The sequence below is a fragment of the Ornithorhynchus anatinus genome, chromosome 19, assembly GCF_004115215.2.
Source record: "Ornithorhynchus anatinus isolate Pmale09 chromosome 19, mOrnAna1.pri.v4, whole genome shotgun sequence".
Classification (NCBI taxonomy): domain Eukaryota; kingdom Metazoa; phylum Chordata; class Mammalia; order Monotremata; family Ornithorhynchidae; genus Ornithorhynchus; species Ornithorhynchus anatinus.
Window position 1 is genome coordinate 9701007 of NC_041746.1, and position 23942 is coordinate 9724948.

Here is a 23942-nt window from a genome sequence, read left to right on the forward strand (position 1 = left end):
CGGTTTTTATTTATGTGCTATTTTGTCTGAATCCACCATCCTGGGGTTCATTCTACCGTATTTGAAAGCTTGTGCTAAGTTGAGTTTTGCAGGTTTTTGTGGAGTGAAGGTGATGAAAAGCCCCACAGATTGTTACTATCTGCTAATTTACAGCAAGTTTGCCCCACACAGCCCCATCTATACCAGCATAGATGGCCCTCAAAGTGCAGAAGGAAGGGGGGGAATCCTAAGAGCTCATTGAGCCTTTCCTGGAATTGACCAGTTGCTGGAGACTGATTACCCTCTTTCCTGCTAGCCAATGCCTCGTAAAAGTAATCCAGTGGAAAGAGCACAGGATCTCCCAAGAGTCATAGGACCTGGATTCTAATCCCAGCTCTGCTATTTGCCTGCTGCGTGACCTTCAGCTCCAATTTTTAGAGATGCCGCTACTACAAAGCCATGAAAAATGCAAGAGTAACTCGATGTTGTTAATAACAATTATGGCATTTGTTAAACACTTGCTGTGTGCCGGGCACTGTACTAAGTGCTGGAATTTCTGTAGACGTTTACAAGCCAGGAGAAGCAGTGTGGCTTAATGGATAGGGCACAAGTGATGGAGTCAGAAAGACCTGGGTTCTAATCTTGAATTTGTTACTTGTCTGCTGTGTGACCTTGGGTAAGTCACTTAACTTCTCTGGGCCTCAGTTACCTCATCTGTAAAATGAGGATTGAGACTGTGACCCCCATGTGGGACAGCTTGTATCTACCCTAGTACTTAGTACAATGCCTGGCATATATACGTGCTTAACAAATACCATAAAAAGTTCTGTATTTCTGTTCTACTTTTACATTGCATTCAATAGGCACTCAATAAATAGCATGACTACTAATAGAAGGCACCAACCTAGAGAGGAACTTCTTGACAAAAGCAAGTGGCTTGGGCTTTTGTTTATTTTTCTTGTTCAAGAGCTGTGTTTGCTGAGTTTACCTTATTTCTTCCCCTTTAGGCCTGTCTTTCACAGCTTTTAGCGGGTGGACTTTCTATGGGCTAAAGACCATGTCTGAATTAATATCGTTGTACCTTTCCCCAGCATATACAGCAGGGCTTTGTCCAAAGTAAGGGGATGACGAATAACATCAATGCACTTGACCTATGCCATTTTATTTGCTACATGTAAACTAATCATCTCTTGCTCTAAATGGGGCCTGAATGTTCAGATGCTGAGTCGATTGCCCTATTCTTGCCAGATCAAGCCAAAATTCTCCTGATAGGCGTGAGATGCTCTGAGATATTTTGAGTCGTATTTTCAGGGAATGAATAACACCTCAAAGTCACTTTTCTAATGCATATTATCCCAAACCAATACCTCGGTTGTGACAGGACAGGCGAGCTCAGTGGCAAGTTTTTAGTTACAGTGATATGTATTGAACTCTTACTAGGTGTTAAGCAGTGGTTTAGATAATGCAAGACAACCAAATCAGAGATACTTTCTGTCTCAAGAGCCACAAACTCTCTCAAATGCTAGTGGATTATATAGAATGAGAAACAGAGCAGAAACATAAGCCCTTACTAAGAATATGGAACCCAAACTAAAATCTTGAGAGGGAACTTAGAAAACAATAAATGCTGATCTCATATGGAGAGAAAGAAATGAGCAAGAGAGCAAGAAGTTAAATGACATTGTGAAAGAGTTCAAGTGGCAGGAGGCCAGCAGTGTTGCAAGAAGAACAGATGGAAGATGAGCTACATTTGACAACAAAAAGAAACTACTTGGAGGTAAAACAGCATGTATTGCCAGGAACAAAGCTGGTGAGATGAGCAGGTAACCTTTCCAAATCCTCTGTTGCTTTCATATATGTTGTAAGCAATCTCATTTCTTTACTGCGTATTTTTGGGGAGTCTGTAGAGGCCTGTTAGATCACATCTCGATTACATATTTGGGGGGAATCTGTAGAGGCCTGTGAGATCATGACACCATGTAGCATATTCACTCAAGCCCCTTCAATTCAGTACAGTCAATTCTGCCAAAATATGCTTTGGCTAGAATGCCTTTGGAGAATTAGGGTTAGCTCTTGTTCCGCTGTGAGTCTGTTTGGATATGGCGTGGGATGAAGTGGTTGTATGTATGGCTACAATGTCAGACACAGTGAGTACTACAACCAAGCTTTCTTTAAGATGGCATTTTACCAGAATGCAACCCTGTGTGCTGGAGGAAATAGGTGTACTTTGTATTTGTTGAATACACATGTGGCACGTATGTATGACTCTCGTGTTCTTGGGGAGAATGTAAGACAATGTTTATATGAAAAATAGAGAAGCGATGGCTGTTTTGTCACCATTCCATAGGGAAGAAGACAAAGCAGGAATATTTTATTCTCTAAAGAATGTGGTTCATGTCTTCCCAGGTCTCTAGTCCCTAGGAATGTGGAAAGTGCACGGGCTTTGGAGTCAGAGGTCATGAGTTCGAATGCCAGCTCTGCCACTTGTCAGCTGTGTGACTGTGGGCAAATCACTTAACTTCTCTGTGCCTCAGTTCCCTCATCTGTAAAATGGGGATGAAGACTGTGAGCCCTACGTGGGACAACCTGACTTCCCTGTGTCTACCCCAGCGCTTAGAACAGTGCTTTGCACATAGTAAGCGCTTAACAAATACCAACATTATTATTATTATTATTATGCAGCACCAGAACATGGTTTTCTTCAACATGGAGTTTTGCAAAAATGCAATCCTCAAATTGTAAAACCACTGGTGTAATTTCTTTCTAGCAGTGGTATGGCCAGACAGATTAGATATTTGAGAGCCTTCAAAATGCAGAGCTGGGGGCAGTAGGCGCAAGCCCTTTCTTTTTTTAATTTTCTGATCTAATCGTGACATACGATCAGCAAGAAGCAGCATAGCATAGTGAATCCTGAAGAGAAAAATAAATTAACAATTCACATTTCCAAAGCACATCTCATTCAGATGGGGGAAGGGAAGAGAGACAATACTGCCACTCTAATAAAGGAACTCTCCTTTTGCTTTAATGCCCAGAAAAAGAAGGCATTGATTTAATGTTTGTATGTCTGACCAGGAATTTGAGACCTCTGCCAAGTACAGGTTTCAGAGTCAGCTGATTTAAAACCTCTCTGATGACCCCTTTACCAGGATCCTAAATGAACTGAGGGGGCTCAAGATATATGAGTTCATTGACTGAGACTTCCTCCAAATGTGGCCAACGGGCTTGTTGGTAACCCGCTGACAAACTAAGAAGATTCTAAAAATCCAAACCTTACTTGGTTCTCCACTTAAAAGGAGCTTGCTGTTAAAAATTTCTCAAGGGTTCTTTTGTTTTGTTTTTGCCAGTGAACGGCACTAGGGAAGGGGTTGCTTTGTGCTCGAATATGTTCTGTGACTGTATTCAGCAAGATATGGCTGAAGAATCCCAGCTGTTCACACATGGCCCATACCGGTTGATGACTCACTTGAGCTTCATTTGGTCACGTTCCCAGGTTTGGCAGGTAGTTATTGAATTGATGTCAATTGAAATGTATTTTATTCAGAAAGTAGGGGATGAAGGGTCTAAACAGACTCATCTTTCTTGCCCTGCTGCCATGGGCCACAGACTTGGCTCTTTTTTTTTTTTCTTCCATGGTACTGAAGCACTGACTATGTGTCAGGCAATGTACTAAGCACTGGGGTCGATACAAGCTAATAGGGTTGGACACAGTCGATGTCCCACGTGTGATTCACAGTCATAATCCCCATTTTACAGCTGAGGTAACTGAGGCACAGAGAAGTTAAATGACTTGCCCAAGGTTACACAGCAGATAAGTGGCAGAGCTAGGATTAGAACCCCTTTCCTCCTGACTTAATAATAATAATAATAATGTTGGTATTTGTTAAGCGCTTACTATGTGCCGAGCACTGTTCTAAGCGCTGGGGTAGACATAGGGGAATCAGGTTGTCCCACGTGGGGCTCACAGTCTTAATCCCCATTTTACAGATGAGGGAACTGAGGCACAGAGAAGTTAAGTGACTTGCCCACAGTCACACAGCCAACAAGTGGCAGAGCTGTGATTCGAACTCATGAGCCCTGACTCCAAAGCCCATGCTCTTTCCACTGAGCCACGCTGACTTCCAGGCTTGTCCTCTATCCACTAGGCCATGCTGCTTCTTTAATGAGGATCTTCCCTGCTGGGGAGAAGGGAAGCCAGGGTAGACAGAGGGAAGGAGTCTTATGGACTAATAGATTAACAGATCTATTCGTAGGGAAGGGAAGAGATGGTCCTGATCCACGTTGTTGAACTTTTGGATCAATATTCACCACCGATCCTAGAATTTACTGTTTCTAGGATGAAGTTTGGCTCACTGATGGGTGAGAGAATATAGAATGAATCCATAGTTTTGACACTAAAGCAGACTTTGACAATTGGAAATGTTTTTTCCAATCCTTTAGCTGTAGTATCTGCTAAGTGTGAATTTAAATGTTTTATCTGGTAGTATAAGGAAGTATTTAAGTTCGGGCAGTATGGAGTTCACTATGATGAATAAATAAAAGAGATTCTCTCATTTGCCAAAGTCATTTCTTGGTAGTAGGTTGGATGCTTGGGGCACCATGTTAATTCTTTCAGGCCACAAGAGAACCATTACTGCGGTAATACATGACACAGAATCGTACTAGCCTGAAAGCATTTCTATCCTTATTAAAGATCTGATCACTACTGTATGGGGGAGGGACTTTGCTCTGAAGGAAACAGCACCACAAGAACTCATTTGTTTATAACCTCACGACCACGCAGAATTAATAAGAAAGTATCTTGTTCACGTTTCCAGAAAACAAGATGCTTTCCATCGCTTCTACAAAAGGAAAATCTCCTTTAGCTGGAATAGTTCTAGAGATTTTATTGCCATTATAGGCCAGACAGCAGAGGGCGGTGTGATCACATATGAGCTTAAAAAAATCCTCAAATTCAATTATCTGGGGGGCATATAAAAACATATATATTTATGTCTACATTTGCAAGAAGAACCAACTTGACAGCCATATTGAAGTTTTCACTCTTTGCCATTGCATTTTGGCAGAGATGTCAAAGTTTGGGGAAGACTGCCATTCAGAGAACCCAAGTGTCACATGAATTATGCTGCTCTGGGAGTCGAGAGCCTAAAATGGGACTGTTTCTCACTCAGAGCTTGGATAAAACCTACTTGGTGATGTATGTGGCAATAACTCTCATCACCTAAATCATTTCTCAAACCACAGGTAGTAATTGCTTTGTCTTTCTAGTAGTTTGCCTCAAGTGTAGACTACTCTGTAAGGCTCCAGTATGTTGGCCCACATGTCCATCCTCCCCATTCAACTTCAGTATTGGTAACTAGTGAAAAGAAATGAAAACAGGGTAATGAGAAAGTTGAGTCATTACAGCTTCTGATGGAACAAATACTTTGACTTGAGCTTACAGATGGAAATGTTGAGAATCAGTTTTTAAAAATGAATAAAGTATCCATTTTTAGAGGCAATAATGACAAGTCTACATTGCTAAAGGAGATTTTTGATATCTGCAAGACAGTCCTTGAAGGAGACCAGTGTATCCATCCAGATGCGAGTCAATAGCTCTGCCACTGACTGGAGCATATCTCAGTGCCCTACGTATAAACAAGGGATAAAAATTACAGACTCTCTGTGCCTCACAATGATTGATATATGGAGAATAAAGTGAAGAAATAAACATAGAAAACAGTTTGGAGATACAACCTAATCTGTCTATTCAGCGTTGATACCTACTGATTTTATAACCAGTTGATGAAGGGACGGATTTCCATTTATCCTGCAAGCGTCTAGTCTTTTCTACAACTGGGATAAGGAAGTGTCTCTGTAGTTGTTGGAACTTAATTTTTGTACAGTTTTTCTCGTTGGCATGTCTCTCCTTGAAGTTCTGGTTATTGTTGATTTAGGATTTTTTGCAGCTGACATTACATGGCCAAGTGCTTGAGACTGTTCCTCAAGAGGAATTTGGGGGAAATGAAGAAAAGATAGGAGGCGGGGCTGGCGAGTGTTGTGAGTGTTGCATGTTAAGCTTGTTCCTTTGTGTGGCATAGAAATCTGTTGTCCAGTATTGTACAGATAAGACAGACCCATTTGCTTCATTGTCAGGCGATGTAGCTGCATAGAAATGCAAATGTGACATAAGAAGGGGTTGCTTGGGAAGCTTGTGCTGCTCTCTTCACTTATAAGGCTCTCTCTCCTAAGAAAATTCCTTCAGAAGCCAAGATTTTGTGGTGTGCATGTGAGGTAAGATGAGGGGGCGGGGGGAAGGGGCATTTAATTAGCTGCAGGTTATAGCAAAGGCCTTCCGGAAGAAAATGTATTTCTTGGGCAGAAGCCTTTGTCTTCATTCAGGGGAACAGCTAGGTTTTTTAACTCCCTTATCAAGAGCTGCATGAACTGCCCAGACTAAATTGAGAGCATCTCCACACTGTTTGACAAATAGATTTTTTTGTAAACTGATTTAGCCTTTTCATTGTTTGCATTTCATTATATAGCAGACTTCATGTCACAAAATCGGTATTCATTCAAAATAGAGAATTTAGAGATAGGACTGTAGCCAGATTTAAAAAAAAAAATATTGCACACAGGTCAGGCCTATTAACCATAGCATAATAGCAAGTCAGTGATCCAAGGGGTTGTTCTCTAGCTGGGAAGGGCTAACATAACTGAGGTCAGGAGTCAGACCTCAAACTTCAGATATGCCTGTAGTCAGAAATACAAGTAAATCTACAGGGAAAACGGGAAAAGGAAGGGGCCCAGCAGTATGAACCAAATGAAAGAGGATTCAGTCTTTTTCTTGAAGTTTAGATTCCTCAGTGGGTGAAGACTACATTTCAGATTTGTTGAAGTGCCTCAGTCTAGTCTGAAACACTCATCACTGTTCCTTATTCCCAAGCTTGATCCAGGGATCTAGCTCAGTCTTATTTAGGAGAATTATCTCCCTAAAAAAAGAGAGCCTCTCATTCTGCTTTCAAGCACTGTGAGGGATCAAGATTATTAGCATTTGAACATACAGACCAGCTAAACACCAGCTGAAGGAAACAGTCTCAACAGTACTGGAAAAGCTTGTCTCTACTTCAGATGCAACTAGCCCGAAGTGGAAAGAAAATGAGGCCAGTAAAGAGATTCTATTTGCTGGACTTTTGCTGTGTCTCATTTTTAAAATAGGTGTTGGACTTCTAGCCTTTTATTCCTTTCAGTTCACAGTCATGATTTTCAGCACAGAAACCAGCACCTCTTCTTGATCCTTGGTGAAGAGCTTGTGAAAGCAAGAACTGCGGTCCCTGGGACAAAAGTTACAGAAGAGATTTCTGTGAAACCAAATCAAGTCAGAAGGGAGATCTTCAGTTTGTTAGGTGAAGTGGTCTCCTTTTTGCACCTAAGCATTTACACATTTTTTCCGTGCAGTGTTGGATTGAAAATAAAGACTTTTGCAGATCCTGATTGCCTTGAGGGAAAATTGCAAAACAATCAGAAGGACCTGGGTTCTAACTCTGGCTTTGACACTTATCTGCTGTTTGACCTTGGGTGAGTCACTTCACCTCTCTATCACTTTCCTCATCTGTAAAATGAGGGTTAAGACGGTGAGCCCCATATGGGATATGGACTGTGTCCAAGCTGATTAGCTTGTGTCTACTCCAGTGCTTAGTACTGTGCCTGACGAGTAGTAAGTGCTTAACAAATACCACTAAAAAAAATACCCTGGACACCAATCCCAAGGGAGCATTGACCTTCCTGGTGATTGGAATTCTGGAGTACCACTAACGTGTTGTTGGGGGAAGGGAAGGGAGGGGCGAAAACCAGTCAAGCTGTCCAATTTCACCGGCACTCCGTGACCAATATCTTAATAATAATTGTGGTATTTGTTAAGCACTTACTAGCACTTACTATGTGCCAAACTCTATACTAAACACTAGTCTCGATATAGTGCAGTCAGATTAAACAGAGTCCCAGTCCCACTTGAGGTTCACTGTATGTAGGAGGGAAACCAAATATTTTACCCCCATTTTACAGGTGAGGCAACTGAGGCACGGTGAGGTGACTTGCCCAAGGTCACACAGTAGTCAAGGGGCAGAGCTGGGATTTAGAACCCAGGTTCTCAGTCCTCTGGTGCACTTTTCAATAGGCGATACTGCTTTTCCTTCCCCCTCTTTCCTACAGCCCCGCCTACTCACTGGAGTCCCCATTGCCAGAAGGATTGGGGCCACCCAGGACTGTATGTCGGCTTGCCAAGAAGGGGCAGTGGTGAGTGTCAAGTCCAGGATTGTGGAAGTGTTATTTTTATAGGTAGTGCTCGTGTAACTTCTTCAAGGCCCCACATACTCTGTTCGCCCTCTTCTACAAGGTAGTCTTTTCACTTTAACTTCTGAGAAAATAGTTTGTGACAAAATACTCTTTCATTGTTTGTCTGCGACCCAATTTTCATCTCTTAAATAAAACTGCTTTTCCCTCTGGTAAGCGTGTAAGTGGGGAAAATAAAAACCAATACATGAAAAGTCATATAATTTCTTTTGAAGAACTTTAGGGAGAGTTCCCAAAAGCCTTCATGCTCTGCAAGTAGGGAAAATCCTAGACAGAAGCAGTACTATTCTATTGTGTGTCAGAATCTGAAGGAAACCTTGTTTTTCCTGTTCATCCATTAAAGGCTAATGATACTCACTTATTGGCTTACAGCCATTCTCCTCAAAAGAACATTGGATTAAAAGGAGACCTGGTTTTGTAAAAGAAAAAATAATTTCAGAGATTATAAGATTTATTTGTGAGGGTGAAGTGGACATTTTCCCCAAATTATAGGCACATGAATTAGCTCTGGGAAGAATAAGCGTAATGTTTACATCTCATATATCTCAACATATTGATTGAGATTGAATAATTGAATAGGACTAACTGCCTGATCGATAGGAATGAGGTTGATAGTGGGATAGGAATTTGGAGAGTCATGGAAAGCTCTAGCCACAAAAAGATCACATTTGGGATAATATTGTTTCATTTGATCATATATGCTCATTTGGTGGAAAAAAAAAATGAGACTTTTTTATTAGCTCTCTCTGTATCCAGGCAGGACCCAGTGAGCAGCATGATTCCTATAGTCTGAAAGGGTTAATATAATTAAAAAAGGAATGGAGGATGAATGCCAACAGAGCTGTGTTAATATATTGATGCATAAATGCTACATTTAAGAAATGAAATTTGGAACACATTTCAGGCATAACTATGTGGCAGAGGGTTTCAGAAGGGAGGAGAGCCATTTCATCTTTCCCAGATATATTCCCTTCCAAATTGATTTGTTTCCCCACATAGGGCCTCTTAGATGAGTTAGGATACAAGAGTTGGGATTGAAGGAAATGAGCAAACACCCAAGTCTTTCCTGGTTGGAAGCCCAGAGACCTAGGCAATTGGAAGCCTAGTTCCTTTTTAAAAATGAACGACAATACATTTGGGGAGTGACTGTGGTTGGGAGACCTAAGGAAAGTGAATAAATGAATTTAGTCATATACTAGTGTACCTCACGCATGCAGATTTATATCTTTGTGTAATGAAATTCTTCCAAACAGCTAAGTGATTTGACTGGCAGCATGAAAAAATTTAAAGGTTAAAGTAGACTCATCCTTTGTTTAATTTCACCGCTTTAATGGTTAAGGTTTTAATTTAGTGAAGTGTGAATTAATCTGTTTCTTTTCCCTCATCACTGATGAAAATTGTCTTTGATTTGTTTAGTTTTCTAATTCAAGTGGTAACTGAGCTCTGAAAAAAAAATGTGGTCTTTAATTATGTTATTTGCTTTTCTGGAAGATAGTTTGATTGGAGAAAGCTTCACAATAGAGTGAACGCACTTGAGCCCTTATTGATAAACTCTAAGTGGCCACATATTATTTCTGCTTCTACTACTACTATTACCCAAGAGACCATGGAGTGATAATGGAAAGCGTTGCAGTTAGACATTTTAGTGGTACTGAATTGAACTTTTGTCTCAGATGGAGCTAAATACTTGCTTGAAGGTGGGATGTTTCCCCATAAACTTTTGTGTTTTGAGCTACCAGCAAGGTAGAGTAGGGGAAATCACCAGGTGCTTTTTTCCACCTGTCTGTGTTGTACAATGTGCTTTATTCCAGGGCTTTGGGAAGCAATTTTAGTGCTTGTGGCATAATCTGAATTATGTGGCCCCTCTCAGAAGTATTTTATACCTCAGAACCACTGGGAATGTTGATGCAAGCAGTGGTTTACGCTTCTCTGCCTCTCTGCCCTCCCCTATCTCCTGGTGTTTTGGGGTGTTATTGACCAGAAGAGCAGTGACTTCCAAGGGCCAGGGAGTGTGTGTGTGCTGGGAACAGTTGGATTGGTTCATCAAATGATGGCACCTGGTAAACTAATCTTGCTGTGCAATAACAAATTGAAAACTAATGACATGCCCCCAAGAAAACTAATGGCATGTACCCATGCGGAAAGAAGTGTTGGTCACGCATTGGCCTTTTCAGCTGTGTTTGGCCGCAGAGATCACATCTCTTTGTTAGTAGTGTCATCTTTGAAAAATAAAGGACAGCTCTCTATCTGTGTCGAGAAACTGTGCTCCTACTGTGGGGGTGTATCTCTTTCCCACTCCCCCCACCCCCACTCCTTTTGCCCACCATGTGGTTGGGGATGGAAAGTCTTGTGTCCCTTCCCACCCTTAGCTGGGGAGGAGGCGTGTCCCTTTAGGTCCCCGAGCATGTGCCATTTTTGTCATCAGGGCTTTTGGAATGGTTAGTCCAGAAAAGCATCTGAGGCTCGGAAAAGACAGGAGAAAAAGAGAAGGGTGAGGGAGAGACTGGGGCCTTCCAAGTCAGATCCTGGTATTTTTGGCCTCTGATTTGCCCTCCTGTTTCACCCTCCCCCGCAGCCCTTTCCCTACTAAGGTGAGGAAGAGCACATCATACCCGAAAAAGATTTAACATTGCTAAAGCTTTGCTATCTTAATAAAAGGATTTAGTTAACAGAATCGGATTCCATATGGCTACTTCCTCGGGGATCTGTGTTTCAATGCTTAACCACGATAAACACATATGAATCAAAGAACCTACCAAAAATCCATAACAGGGGAAGTTTTACTTTGTGTTAGAAAGCACCTTTTCTAAGTACAACATCATTCAATTCTGTTTTAAGAAACGTGCATTTCATGTCGGTTTAATGAAGAACGTATTCACAGATCACACTGATGTGAGTAATGTTTCTCGGCATGAGGGTGCGTTGAAGAGATTTCTGAGGCTATGTCACTTGGCAGTTGGACATGATCTGGCTGCTTGTTAATCAGTGAACATGAGAAGAACAAAGAAGAGGGAGGAAGAATGATGTAGAAGTGCTGCCTACTTATACTCAATTGTAACTTAAGGAATTCAGGGGCCTCTGATAGAGGTCCTCTGGGGTAAACCTATTCATCTCTTCACTCCTTTTTAATTTTTCTCCAGACAAACCTCCTTCCTTTTCTCTCAGACGACCTCCTTTGACTTCCAAGATTTCTTCCGTCTCACCTTTGCTCTCCGGTGCTGATTTTCCACCACTCTCTAATGAATACTGACTATGAGTTCTAAACATTTATGGAATCCACATTTTTTCCTACCATAATTCAGCATGGTGGGACTTGGAAATGCTAGGTGGAGCTCATGAGGGGAAAAAAAAAGAGTATTTCCATGAGATTGTATATTTGTGTATGCCTGCTGATTGGCTAGGAAACCCTCCCCATCCCCTTTACCCCACTTGATTGACAGTTGCTGCCCTAGCAGCTTTGCTTTGTTCCTGTCGCTCAAGCCAACTCTCCTAAGGCCATATGGATTCTGTTCAAATCCTCTGCAGTGGCAGTAGAGTGAGAGGACAGGGTATTAAAAACTAAAATGTTTCTGACATATATGTTTTCTAATATATATTGCTGTAGACTTTTTTTTTTTTTTTTTTACAAAATTCAACCCTACCTGATGTAGACACTGATGACCCATGAATAAGAATCAGGGTGAGCTCTAAATAGTGATGTAAATTGGGATGGGAATGCTAAGAGAGTTCATTCATTCATTCAATCATATTTATTGAGTGCCTACTGAGCGTTGAATTCTGTCCCTTATTCCCACTTGTTTTTTTCATACTAGAATACAGTATGGGGTTCTTTCTTCTGTGTTAGCCAGGAAGGAAAGGGATTAGAAATTTGTTTGGCTGTTAGAATATTATATAAATCTTCTCAGTTGGCCATTCCCTCGGTGTTGCAACAGATGAAGTCACTCTGAGATGTTTTGACACCATCATCACTCATCTTCTGGCATATAACAACAAACTAGTATCTTTTCCATGTGGGATGGAAACTAATATTTGAGAGGTTAAGTATCACAGGCTTTCCTGGGGGTTTGCTAATGTTTGTACAGTAATAACACAGGGAAAGTGAAGGAAAGTTTGGGGTTAAGGGGTTGGGGAAGTGAGGTAATAAGCATAGGGGCTGGATAGTAATAACACAGGGAAAGTGAAGGAAAGTTTGGGGTTAAGGGGTTGGGGAAGTGAGGTAATAAGCATAGGGGCTGGATAGAGGGTTAGAAGATGGATTAAGTTAAACACGCGCACACACACACACACACACATATTAGGTGCTTACTGTGCTCTAAGCAATGTATTAAGCACCAGGGAAGAAACAGTACAATCAGATCAGACAGTCCCTATCCCACATAGGGCTCACAGTTTAAGGGAAGAGAGAACAGGCATTTAATCCCCATTTTACAGATGAGAAAATGGCGCAGAGAAACTGAGCTGACCAAAATTACAAGACAGGCATTTAGCAGAGCCGGGATTAGAACCCAGCCCTCCTGTTCCATTAGGCCATGCAGCATCTCTAGCATCTCAAAAAGACATGTTTTATAGGCAAGTTTAAGAGCTGTAAAACACCTGATCCTTTCATAGGGCTATCCTCAGTCTGCCGGTGCATTATTTAAGTATCTAAAGAGCTTCGAGGGTGGTTACTTTTTCCCTCTCCTGTTGCTTCTATTCATATCCTAGGGAAATGGTAACAAGCAATTCATGTCTGCTCACTCTAAAGATTATTGGTAGTTTCACTGGGGAAATATTTGCACTCCAGCTTCTCTATTTTAACTGCCTTGAACTCCTAGTTGAGGAGGAAGGCAGGAACTAAAAAAAAAAAAAAAAGAAAAAAAAGAAAACTTTCTGATTTGGTCCTTGAATCAGATTTCAAATCTAAATACTATTAAAGAGTAACTGATGCTGAGCCTTTCTTCTTTTTCTACTTCATTTTATTCCACATGCAAAAATAGTATATTTAATTTATGGTTGTTGAGAATTCAGTTTGTTTAGGGGGGGGTTAGGAGAAGTGAATTTAAAAAAAAATGTAAAACAGGATGTGGATTTCTCCTTTATTTCGGGTAATATTACCCTAGTCATGAAAGAATGAACAATTTATTGCTTTTAAAAAAAAATGGCTGGGGCCCCCTTTCTGTTTTATTGTTTATCATAATCATCTTTCAAGTGTAAAGGCTAATTTACTCTTTCTATAGGAATATTTTAAGCATGATTATCATAACATCACAGCTGCCTGGAAATGTCTAAAATGGAACATTGACCTTGAATGTTTTCTTCATTTAGCCTCTGATGCTTAGCATTCAGGAAACACTATAACTGCAACTCACTTATTAATGTATAATTTCAGAATGTTAACTCTTGATCTGTAAATACATTCCATAAGGAACACTGAAAACTCACAGCAGCCCATAATGGGCCTGTGGTGCTTTATCCATGTAAATATGTATACGATCCTTCAAGATTTCAATGGGGAATGTTCCATAACTAAAGTAAGTTTTCCTTTGGGTACAGCAGCAGTTTATGATTTAATATTTAGTGACATTCCACCCATCATATTATTTGTTTCACAAAATTGAAAGTGAAATAATCCTGTATTAATTAAAATGAGCGACTGAATCCTCTGTAATTTATCCAAGCTGTTTGAGATGGTAATTTTTTTTAACTTTCAGCAGAACTGCAAGGGAAAAATTCACAGGCTATGTGAATATTAAAGTGCTTAATGCAAAATGTGACCGTTCAGTTAGTAATTTTTGGAGTATTAAAAGTTAGGGGATAGATGAGCAAACTTGAGAATAAACAGTTGTTTTTATGTACTTAACAACTGGGGTGTGGTTGGTACTTCTGGTATCTAGTATTTTAGTTTTTGGGAGCACTGTCTTGTTATCACTTGGGACAAACAATGAAATGATATAAATAGAAATCCTTGTCCCATTAAAACAAGAAACTCTAGGAAAATGGGTGTATTCTGGCAGGCTTCTGTTGTCAGCTGTGTGACTTTGGACAAGTCTCTTAACTTCTGTGCCTCAGTTACCTCACCTGTAAAATGGAGATTAAGACTGTGAGCCCCACGTGGGACAACCTGATCACCTTGTATCCCCCCCCCAGCACTTAGAACAGTGCTTCGCACATAGTAAGTGCTTATATACCATTATTATTATAATTATTAATAATATTTGGTAGAAGTTAGAGCGAGGGATCATCATTTTTTGAAAAAAAGTAAGTTTGTGTGCTCTGCCTTTTCATAAAAGTAGCCTTGGTGTTTAAATTATTCCTGATTTGAGACAGATTTTTTTAAAAATAGGACATTCTTTTTTAAAATAAAAACATTTCATTAGTAATAAGCATTAAAAATCAAGAGGTTGAGCAGATGGTTCCAAAGTACATCAACCTTCTACATTTTCAAAATCACACTGAATTGGGAAAATATTTGTCCAGTTTGTATACAGCAATCTTATACCAAAACTGGGGTATCCCAATTCACGATATAATAGGTAGAGGCTCTTATAACAAAGAGCACAAAAGGTCAGTGTGATAAGTATGGTCAGGTGTGCTCCAAAGAGGTATGACAGCTATAGAGGTTTAATACTGGTTTTTCAGTAACAGAACTTGGAGTTGAATTGTCCTTTTTCATTCTTCCCACCTTTCAGGAGGGAATGCAATCAGTCAATCTATTAAATGGTATTTACTGAGTGCTCACTAGGTTCAGAGCACTGTACTAATAGCTTGGTAGAGTCCAGTACAAAAGGATGGGTCTAAACAGTCTCTGCACACAAGGAATTTAAGGACTAGAGGGGAAGACAGGTATTAAAATAAATTAGTTTGGATACGTACCTAAGTGCTGTGGGCCTGGGGGAGGAGTGAATATCAGAGCTTAAGATGTGTGTTTCAATGTGATTAAAGCAAAATGTGGCCATTCAGTAACAACTGGCTAGTTTTAGGTGTTCTCCCCAAGTTTTATTGAAACCATATCAATTTGTTTCTAGGATTAATGAGACTATGGGGACCAGAATGCAACTTGCTTCAGCTCCAAGTATTGCTCCAATTGTGTACACAAGTAAAACTTGGGTTATGTATGTTTGTAACATAAAGAAACCTTTTTCACATGTTCAAGGAATATGTGCATAGCTCCACATATTGCTTCTTTGAAATTGCAGTGCTCTGAAACTCTTCTACTTTTGTGACCCTTAAGGGAAGTGTGGTTAAGAAACTGGTTTGGGGATATTTAGAAGTGATTGCATTGCTTAAGGATGCAGGTATTTGAAAGATTTGGGTAGGGAAAATTACATGCAAAGATAATAGGTTGATATGGACTCAGTTCCTTAAGGTTCATGGGGTGGTAAATAGAACCTTTTTTCTTTGATTCTATTCTTTTTGTTTTGGGTGGATGCCTTAATAGCATTAGGCAAAGTGTAGATTGCATTGGTTTGCATGTGTACATGTGCAGTCTGTGTGATTTTTTTTTTTTTTTTGCAAGTCTATTTCTGTCATTCAAAACTACTTTTAGAAGGTGTGGATATTAGCAAGGTGAATAGCAAGAGTTTCTCATTGCAAACTGTGTATCTTCAATCTGTGTCCTTTGCTAAGGCAGTCCTGGGACTAAAAGCTTAATGCAATAGGTATTATTTGAAATTTTAAATTGCTTTTACAGAATTTTAGGACATAGGTGAAATTCCAGATTCTTGTGTAATGGATCGGTGCCTTGTGGTCCTAGAGAGAAAAAAGACCTAAAACACTGAGGTTCCTTGAATAATACCTCTGATCATTATGGAAACAATGCTCTCAGAAAAGGGAGGTGTTTGCTGAGTGAATGACGGTTATGGGAAAGATAGCAAAGGCTAATATAGGTAAAGTGTGTGTGTGTGTGTGTGTGTGCTGTGATGCAGGAGGGAAGGGATAGGTAGAGAGATTGTTATAAAAGCCTAGGAAAGCATTCTGTAAGCAATATTCAGCAGATGAATATAGAGGTAAAGGAAGATAGTGTGTGACCTCTTCGGACAGTAAGGTGGCTCTTAAAAACATGAAATGACTTAAGATTTATCAGGCAAATAATGAGTTCAATATCTTGCTTAAAAAAGCCGTATTAGGGAATAATAAATAGATCTTTCATAGCATGGGAATGCAGAAAAACACAAATGATATATATTAAATACAGAGACACACACACAGACGAGGTCTGAATACGTCGAACCACAATATGCTAGCACACTAGGAATGTAGTTGTGACACAGTGAGTGTACATGAGTAGTTAAAAAGGAAACATTAGTTTTCATGTTGTAGAAAATGTGCACCATTGAACCAGTTAGTGGCATCAGCAATTTTAATGTATTAAAAATGTTTCATTTGGTATAAAGTAGGGTGTATGTTTCAAACTCGTGGTTGTAATTCATTTTCTATATTAGAAAAAATAGATTTCTTTTAACAAAAAGCTTTGGAAAGTACAGTTTTTTAACTGTAAAAAAAATGCCCTATTTTAGATTTGATAAAGGAAAATCTTTTTTTGTCCTTTATAGTATCCGCAGAAGGCTTGGATTTTCTTCTATTCTCGGGGCTCTTTTAATTCACTGCTCACAACCAAATTTACATCTTAATTGCAGAGTTCACATTTAACAATATAGACAGCATAATGCTACTGGTAATTAAGCTTTTACTACCTGCTTTTATACAGTAGCAGACATTGCTGGGCTGTACTGAGTTCTGATCTGGAACCTTGCATTCATTTATAGTGCAATTACCAAACTCTAGGCCCACGCATTAAACCTGGTTCAGAACATGGCAAAGAAAATTATTTTCCATTATGAAGAGGCAAAAATATATATTTCTGATTTTCATGTGGTCTGTTTTAGGGAAAAAGCGGAGGCGGAGGCTTTTGAGAAAGCTATGAGTTCCTGCTTCTTTGGTGGTGTGTTAATTCATCCTGTGTGGGTCCTCTGCTTTGTTTTGAACCCAGAGATTATGCTTTTGGCATTGTGAAGGGCTCCAAACTGAAAAGATTTTGAAAGTACTAGAAGTGGGGAAAAAATGTGGATCGTCCACTCTGAAGGAAGTAACAGTTTTCTCTCTGACATATTTAGCTAGAATCTATGTCAGTAAATGCAGCCAACAGAACAAAATATGAAATATGTAAATGGCATCAAACCTAAAGATAAACTATGTTAATAACTTCAAATAGTACCGATTGCATTGTGGAAAAAGAATGCTTGCTATTCCTAAATTTTAATTTAAATTGCCCCCAGTCCCACCAACTCATTAGGCATTTACCTAAAGGATTGCAAATGACTTTTTGAAACTGGTTCATTCTGTTAGAGGCAGGTGGCGAAAGGCAGTAGTTGCAGAAAATCAGATTTTCAGTTCAGCTTTCCCGTGTGTCCGTGTTTATGAGCATGTGTTTGTGGTGTAAATGGATGTGCAACTTTGCCTAAAGTTTCTTTGTTAAATATATATTGGGTTAAAAATTTCATATGTATTATATATGTGGGTTGGCATTGCGGACTGGTAACATTTGTTAAGTCTATGAGGACTGTTTGTCCACAGTTTAGTAACACAGTTGCTGCTATATTAGGGTGTCTTTATCTTGTTAAAATGAAGCAGGTTGAGTTTAGTCTACAGTAGTAAAATCCACTTCTCCCACTTTTACCTCACACTGACCAGCCCGCTGGCTGCCTGTCTCTTTTTGAGAGATGGTGATTGAAACCCCACTGTCAAGGCACACATAGCAGTAGTAGTCATATAAAATCATAAACAATACAGCTTTTAAACTGCCCCACCTGAAAAATTTCCTTTCGGGTTAGAGGACATTTTAGAACACCACATTTGCCTTTAGACTACCTAGTCCTAATCGGGAAAATGAGAAGACATTTCATTCCTGGCGAATGGCAAAGAAAAGCACTAAAAAGAAAGCTAGCAATTTCATGTAACAGACAATGGCAGCAGAAACTGAATTCTCTACCTGCTGTAGAAATCTTCCCCAATTAACTGAGTCTGCATGTGATCTTCCTTTGAAGGTAGCAGGGGAAAAAAAAATATTGGGGGGTTGGAGATAAAAAAACACAGAAACCAAAGCAAACACCCCCCCCCCCCCCCCAACACACACACAAACGCAGAAACCCCTCTGGTACCTAGGGAGTTAAGTTCATCATTTTTCCCCCAGGAGCCTCTCAGAAAATATCTGTAAGCATTGAAATCTGTCTTTTATTCTTCTTCTTCTTCTTATTTATTTAATCTGTCCACTCTCAGTTTTCAGTCCTTTTCAGTTTCTCTCCCCCCTCTCTACCTGCCTGGCTCTTCTCAATCTGAGCTGCCTCTGGTCTCCTCCCCCTCGATTGGCTAAAATCCTTCCAATCCCTTGCCTGGCTGGGCCAGTGGGACTGCATATGTAAAATCCTACTTCATATTAATAAGCTGCAATCGGGGCTTTAAGTCCTTGATTAGGAGAGTGAGAGAGCTTTTGGTCCCAACTGGCTGTGCCTATAGGCTTGTCACCAGGAGAACATTGGTGTTAATTGCACTGTGTTCGTCGAGGAAACTTTGATTTATAGCTGGGGTGCACAAATAATGGTTGCCGGGCGCACATGGATTCGGTAGAACTTTGCCTTCCTGAATCTTTTTCCCTGCACTACGAAGAAGAGTAGGTACCTTTTTTTTCTCCCCCCCATTTGGAAAAAAAAAAATTAGTATTTGAAGACCGATCGAGATCATGTTCTGTGTGTTTGGTGTGCAGGAGTGCCTGTTTGTGTCTGTCTTGTGCCTTTTGTGCGAGGGTGATCTCCTAATTCAGTTAGTGGAGAATTGTTCTCTGACTACAATGTTACCTTTGAGTCGGAGCTCTGTGACTGTCAGGAAAACAGCTGTGTGACAGTCACTTCTTATTCAGGTGCTAAGAATAGGCACTTGGCATAAATGCTTAGCGAACTGTTAAAATGTATCTTTTGCTAGAACCCATTTTCCCAGGGAGAAATGTTTTACAATAACATACTCAAAAATAATTTAGACTACTGAGTGCCTCTTATGGGTTTGCAGTTTGATAGATTTTTTTTCCCTTCCCTGTCATTTCTTAACACGAGTTAAGAGGGGAAAATAGCATGTTTGCTAATTTTCTTTCAAAGAATTATTTCAAAACCAACCCTCTGCAATTCAGGACAAGAATAATGCTATTTGCATGGTGAGCGTTAAGTCAGCACTTAGCTGACAAATTGGTTCATTGAGTATCAGGGAAATTTTACACATTCTAGTTTTTGAAAAAATCTTCAGAAGGAGGAGAAACGTTGGTTTTCAGCATTTTTTCATTCAAACGGGTTAGTAAGGTAGTCGATTTGTTTCACTGTGTGTTGCAAAATACAGGAAAGTACTTTGGCTCCTGCATACAGTTTAATTTGTATTTATGAATATTCTTGGGTACATGCCAATTCATAGTCAAACTATCAATGGAGGGGGGAAAAAAGCCAGCGGGGGTAGGGGGGAGAGATGAGGAGGAACTAAATTAGGCATTCTGGTGTAGATGAGTAGGTCATAAACTTAATTTCAGCCTTCAGTCAGGATTAAATATTAGTATATCGTGGGAGCTGTCACTGATTCATCTTTCTTTATGTTAAGCCAGTTATATTGCTTTGCTTTCCCATTACAGTAATACTGTTGTAATTCTGAAAAGGGTGCAGTTAGTAAACACTGCACGGTCTACATTGTGAAGAAAATTTAAGGTTATGTAGAAAAGGCAGTGTATTATAGGGAGGTGTCCACTAGCTGTCCTTAGCGATTGCATATTGCATTGCTCTTTGTAATTAAGCCAGAGATGAAAAGCGACTTGCAGTTCCAGAGCCTGCATGTTGGTGACATTATCTACAAACCGGACATCAGCAGGACCGAAATGGACTTGACAGGGACAGGGGAATAGGGGAGATGACTTGAAAAAAATAATGAAATAAAACAGTAACCTTAAAACTACACAGAGGAAAAAAGATAACAAAGGTAGGCTGCCCACCAAGATGTGTGTGTGTGTGGTTCTGTAGGTCACTGTTCTGAGAACTGCTAAATAGGAGTGGAGCGTAAAATGTCTTTATGTCTGGAGGAAAGTGATCGCCACAACTCACTAGGATTTGAACTTTCTTTCAAAATGAATGCATTTTAAAAACCCAAAAGGACAAGGGAGGAAATCCCTTTAAAGTAGTTTCCCTGAATTTACCTTCCGCTTATTTGAATGACTAGTTAAGCCTCTTAAAGTAGACTGTGTAAATGAAATCAGGGCACATGTCCTTTTGTTTTCTGGGCAAGATTCAAACTAGTTCTCTTTCTTTTCGGGTGGGGGGGGGCGGGGGGAGAGCACAAATAAGTCACCCTAAAAAAAAAATTCTGATTTATTATCTGGATGGAATTCTGATAGCTCTGTGGTTCACTGGACAGGCAGAAAGATCTGATGCTAAGCAACACATCTGTCTCTTGGTCTCAATTAGTAAAACATAGAATTTATACATGCTATTAATATTCATAGTGATTGTACTTGGGCTATTCCTCATCACGTGTATGCAGAGAAATGAAGCAAAAAGATATGCAGTTCAATTAAATATATTCGGCATTTCATGCAGCCCTCACTTTTGAAGGGTGTGAGAAGGATACACACTTAAAATTGACTAAATTAGAGTAACTCTGAGTTGAGTTAACCCATCACCAAGTCTGCTTTGATTGAAGCAGGCTGAAGAAGCACCCTAAAGCTTGTTCTGGGACTCCTTTTAAAAAAATAATAGTTAATGATAACATATGTAAAAATCTATCTGCCCATTTTGACATACGTGTCAGTCTAATTATTCTAAATGAAACAGTGTGCTCATCCCATGAAATCTCTTTCAACCTCTGATTAAAATGTAACATTGACTGCAGGATTACAGAGCGGACTTAATTTTACTCAGTCTTTAGCAGTTGTCACAGCTGTTGGAAGAAGGAAAGACAATTGAAACACTCCAAAAAGGGGAGGGGGCAAGGGAACAGTTTTGAAGATTCATATATAATTCCAGATTATTATTTTTTAATCATTGGTTCTCTTCCCAGGGCTCTGAAGTTTTTTGTGGCTTACTTTTACATCACAATTTTGATCCCCTGCCCACCCTTGTGCGTACTGTCTTTCTTGCCACCTTCTCCTTCCAGAACAAAAATCACATCAAAATAAAAGACATAAAAGTAACAGACGAAGGGGTTATATATAGCTTACTGGATTTTTTTTTTGATAGGGTGAGAAGCTATTAAGAAGTAAACTTTAATTCATAGGAGTATAATTTAGGTAAGGAAAGACATGGGCTTGCCAAAAGTCACTTAAGATATTTTCATAGAAGAACACTAAATGAATAATTTTCCCAGAATATTTCTTGGCAGATTCATTTTCACTCCGTACTGGGACTTTCATTTAGTTTGTTTCCATTCTCTTCACTAATCTGTTCTCTGCTTTTCGAAGGATACAATTGCAGTGACTAAAGCAGTGAAAATACCTGCAAGGGTGATTTGTAAATTGATGAAAGTGACAACCAATTGCACTTGATGTGGGTTGCTTGAGGTTTGTGGAGTTTTTTGTTTTTTTAAATCTCATGTATCAAAGACATTAGAGGGATCAGATGATTCCTATTTTTATTGACTAAATGAGCAGCTGAAGTTCCAATACTACACAGCTTAGGAATGAAGCTTGTAAAAGAAAGCAGGTTTCCTACTAAGCAAGCTAAAAAGTGTCCTGAGTGAATGAAATTAATTTCTAGTCTCCTTGGACACTGAAGGGCATAAGTCATGTTTCATCATTGCTTTTTTTTGGGGGGGGGGGAGTGCTTGGGGGTGTCACGGGGGAGGTATACCCTGTTAGAGAGAAGTTTTAAAAAAATCCTCTAGTTAGTGGTAAAAGCTTTTTACTGAAGTGGCTATGAAACAGCTTATTTATAGGAATGAGGGGTAAGGGAATCGCCAGCTCCTCTTTTAGTGATGGTTGCTTATTTTAATGTGTTTATGGCAGTGCTCCTTTATTTACTGAGCCTGGTGCGTTCAGCGGTAATTAACCCATGTTATTAGCAAAGCCCTTGTGGATATCCATTAATTCTCTTGAATGCCTGATCATTTTTACATTTTTCTCCTGCAAAATAATATCGTCTCCTTTTTCAGATTCCTAAATCAAAAACCTCTTGTTGTATTCTCTGATTTAATCAAAACTATAAAATGGCAATTTTTCCCACTCCCTTATTATTGCTCTGTTAGTGTCTCAAAAATGCTGATAGATTTGAAAGGAGCAAATATTTTAGAAAAAAAGATACACTTAAGTGTAAAAAATGCATAATTTTAAACCTTGAATTTTCTGCAGTGTACAGTATTTGATGATCCTATAGATACTGTTTTGAATTTTTTCATCAGGACTTGATTTGACATTGGGCATTTTTGTAAAATACTGAGCTAGTAGAGAGCGATGAATTTTCCCAGTGCTGCAGTAAGGTAAAATACCATCCCATTAGCCAGTTCATACTTTCACAATTAATTTCAAGGTACATACTGCTATTCATCTATCTGAGTGTTTAGGTAGGTAATACTTAAGAATACTTTTAGCTACACTACTACAGTAGGAACTGCAAACAAAGATGAGACCAAAGATATTTGAAGGCGGACATTAATACAATAGCCTCTAATAAGTATCCCACATTTAGGCAGGTAACAGTGTAAACCTTTTTTCCAACATTGTATATAAATAGGTAATAAAAGCCAAGAATTTCTTTGTATGCTCCTAAGAACTGTGACCTTTGACATCTGAGCTTTTGCTTTCATCCCCTCATAAACATACGTGAAAATGGACAGTATGGGAGGTTTATGTTTGACAAACAAGTAACTCTTCTTGGTCAAAACATTATTACTACTCTTTCTAATAGTTTGTTACAGTGAGTGTGCTCAAATATAAGACATTAGGAAATTTCAATTGCCATCTCCTCTGAAGTTCTGTCAGCAAGGAGGGTAAACTTTGATGAGAATTTTGCTTCATAGCAAATTCATGGGCGAGAACAATAAAATGTTGATCTGCTATAAGGGCATATGAGCTGCACCTCTAGCCAGCTCTTTGGAAGAAATCTGTGATTACATTGGGCCAGTTTGTTCTGTTTTTATCTCTTTTACATCCACTGGCCTTGTATTAAATTGTCATTGTCCTAAAGCACAGGAGATAGAAATGAATTGCAGTTCTCGACATGCTCTGACAGTGAAATATTTAGCCTCTCTGTCTCCAATCATACTTATGTGTGTGTTTGATAGGGCAGGGATGACACCAACAATCTCTGCAGCTTGACATTCCAGTTATTACATGTTCTTTTATATTTCATACATATTTTACATATGACTGCAGTAGTCATCTACATATTGACACATATATGTATGTCATACTCTTTATATAGAAATGACTGTCATTTATTGTGAATTTTAAAAGCAAGCATCCTAGGTGGATGTATATTTGCACAGATATATGTAAAATATACCCACATGTAGAAACTGCACATTAAGGATAAGTATGGATTTTCAGGGTCCTTCACTATGAATATCAATGCATCACTGTAGCACAGCTTCGTTCAGTAATTTTTCAGGCATGTTTATGGTTATTAGTTGATTTTACTTTGGGC

General features: G+C 39.4%; 1 protein-coding gene across 8 annotated transcripts in view; it reads left to right on the top strand.

Moving 5' to 3' along the window:
* ESRRG (estrogen related receptor gamma) overlaps positions 1-23942 on the top strand; it is a 465100-nt gene that overhangs the window by 267439 nt on the left and 173719 nt on the right. Inside the window, exon 1 of one of the 8 annotated variants that reach the window (XM_007672362.2) lies at positions 18774-18952. The exons of 6 other annotated variants lie outside the window; for them this stretch is intronic. In XM_007672362.2, the coding sequence (XP_007670552.1) occupies positions 18897-18952 (56 nt within the window). In that variant the 5' untranslated portion in view covers positions 18774-18896. Of the gene's footprint in view, positions 1-18773; positions 18953-23942 lie in introns of those variants that run through there. One more of the 8 variants, XM_007672363.2, reaches the window with a different exon arrangement.